Source organism: Merops nubicus, unplaced genomic scaffold (genome assembly GCF_000691845.1).
Source record: "Merops nubicus isolate BGI_N331 unplaced genomic scaffold, ASM69184v1 Scaffold17962, whole genome shotgun sequence".
Classification (NCBI taxonomy): Eukaryota; Metazoa; Chordata; class Aves; order Coraciiformes; family Meropidae; genus Merops; species Merops nubicus.
This window is the reverse complement of record NW_008593026.1, coordinates 1-1,797: the sequence shown is the minus strand read 5'-3', so window position 1 is coordinate 1,797 and position 1,797 is coordinate 1. Positions and strand designations below refer to the sequence as shown.

The 1,797-nt window shown below is 55.6% G+C and overlaps 1 protein-coding gene across 1 annotated transcript; it reads right to left on the bottom strand.

Annotated features, from left to right (window-relative positions):
• Nucleotides 1-259: 259 nt before the first annotated feature.
• Nucleotides 260-1,794, bottom strand: PSMD9 (proteasome (prosome, macropain) 26S subunit, non-ATPase, 9; the record flags this gene model as incomplete). Its single annotated transcript, XM_008935353.1, has 4 exons — nt 260-287; nt 605-693; nt 1,205-1,306; nt 1,747-1,794. Coding segments are annotated over 4 exons (267 nt in total), but the record flags the coding sequence as incomplete, so codon positions are not given.
• Nucleotides 1,795-1,797: the final 3 nt, after the last annotated feature.

Genomic DNA, 1,797 nt, shown 5'->3' with positions numbered 1-1,797 from the left:
TGGGGTGTCTCTATAGCCTTATTCCAAACCAATACAAGTGGAAGAGAAGCCACAAGCTGCTCCTGATGAACCACTGCAATTCTGAATTGCAGTCAGGCCATGCTCCATCAGAACCTCTTCAGACTCTGCACATCTGGCACCCAGAGGTGACAGCCTCTGAAACATCTGTCTCAGCAAAAACACGTAGGGAAGTTTTCAAACCAGATCAGAGTCCAGAAAGCAGGCACAAACTTCAGCTTTATTGTTTTCCAAGCAATGGTCATCTCTGCAAGGGAAGGATATTGCAGCTGGAAAAGAAGAGGGTGGAAGGAAATATTGAAGTCTCAGTTCTCAAAGAGGCACAGAAGATCTGACATGGCACAAAGCACACCCACAACCCTCCTCCACAGAACACACCAGCCACCGAGACCTTCCTCCCTGCGCTCACGTTTGATGCCTCCCCACACGTGCTGTCAGCCCCCAGCTCTCAGCTGGCACCTGCCCGTGGAGTCCAGCAGAGCAGGCAGCAACACACAGAGCAGAGCACAGAGCTGGCCCTGCTGAGGGAACGTGCTCCCCACTGCCCAAAAGCCCCTCTGTGCCAGGAAGCCCAGGAGCAGCTCACCCCAGGAGGCCCTTCCCGGCCCAGCGCTTCGGAGTCAGCCCCAGATGCACCTTTTTGCCTCCACGGATCACAGTCACACTCAGGGGTCTCTGAAAGGGAGGAAAAAGGGAAAACAGAACAACTGGCAACTTCCCATCACCAAGTCAACTCTCTGTTCCTCTGCTGAAACAACACAAGAACATTAGGCCCAGGGAAGCTGCCCTTCAGCAGCACCCACTCCCATCCCTGTGGCTAGATCTGAAAGAAGAGTTTGGTGTGGAGGCATCTCCAGGAGATCTCTGCCTTCCACCATAAAGCTCTTGATAGCTGTGGCAGCTGCTTTGGCCAGTCCCTGAGGGTGGCATAGCAACAGCCTGCTGCTGCAGGGAGTCCCCAGGGGACAGGCAATATGATGCTCACAGCAAAGAGCACACACCTCTTAGCTCTCCTCTGTCCAGCAGGACAGCTCAGTGCTGTGAGAGAGCAAGGCTACAACAGCACAGACTGAATCTGATCCCATCTCTTGAGGTGGAAGTGATGACCTCAGAGACCCAGGCTGCAGAGGAGAAGCTGTGGCTGACAGAGAGGCAGGAGAATGCAGACACACAGCAATGAGCTCACCCCCTCGCTGTGCTGCACCACTGTGGCAATGTTCTGCAGGTTCTGGAAGTTGTTTACGTTGACAGAACCAAACTCCACGATCTCGTCATCGACCTGAAGGCCCTGGACAGAGACAGAAGAGACAGGAGCATCTACCTCCTCCAGAGACAGGCAATACCACAGAGACATCCCCCTCCACCCAGCTGCACGGCGAGAGGTGTGCCAGGGCACCACTCTGCTCACCACGTCACACCCTCCCCACGCCCTCAGCAGAGGTCAGTGCTCATTCTGCTGTCCTCTTATGGCAAGAGAAACACTGAGGCTGGAATGGCCAGTGAGGCCTGGTGTGACCCAGCTGGTGCAACAACACAGCTGAGAGTGCCCACGTCCTTCCCTACAGTGACAGGACATCCCAGTGTGACAAAAGGGTGAGTGGGACACACCCAAATCACACCCCCTCCCCCCCGTTATTCCCACTTATTAACAAGAGCCAGAGAAAGCCATCTGCTGTTGTCTCCCTGAGGCAGAGGAAGCCTCCCCAGGAGCTGTGAGCCCCAGCTCACCGAGGTGCTGGCGGGTGACCCCGGTGTCACGGCGTTCACCCTGGCGAAGGC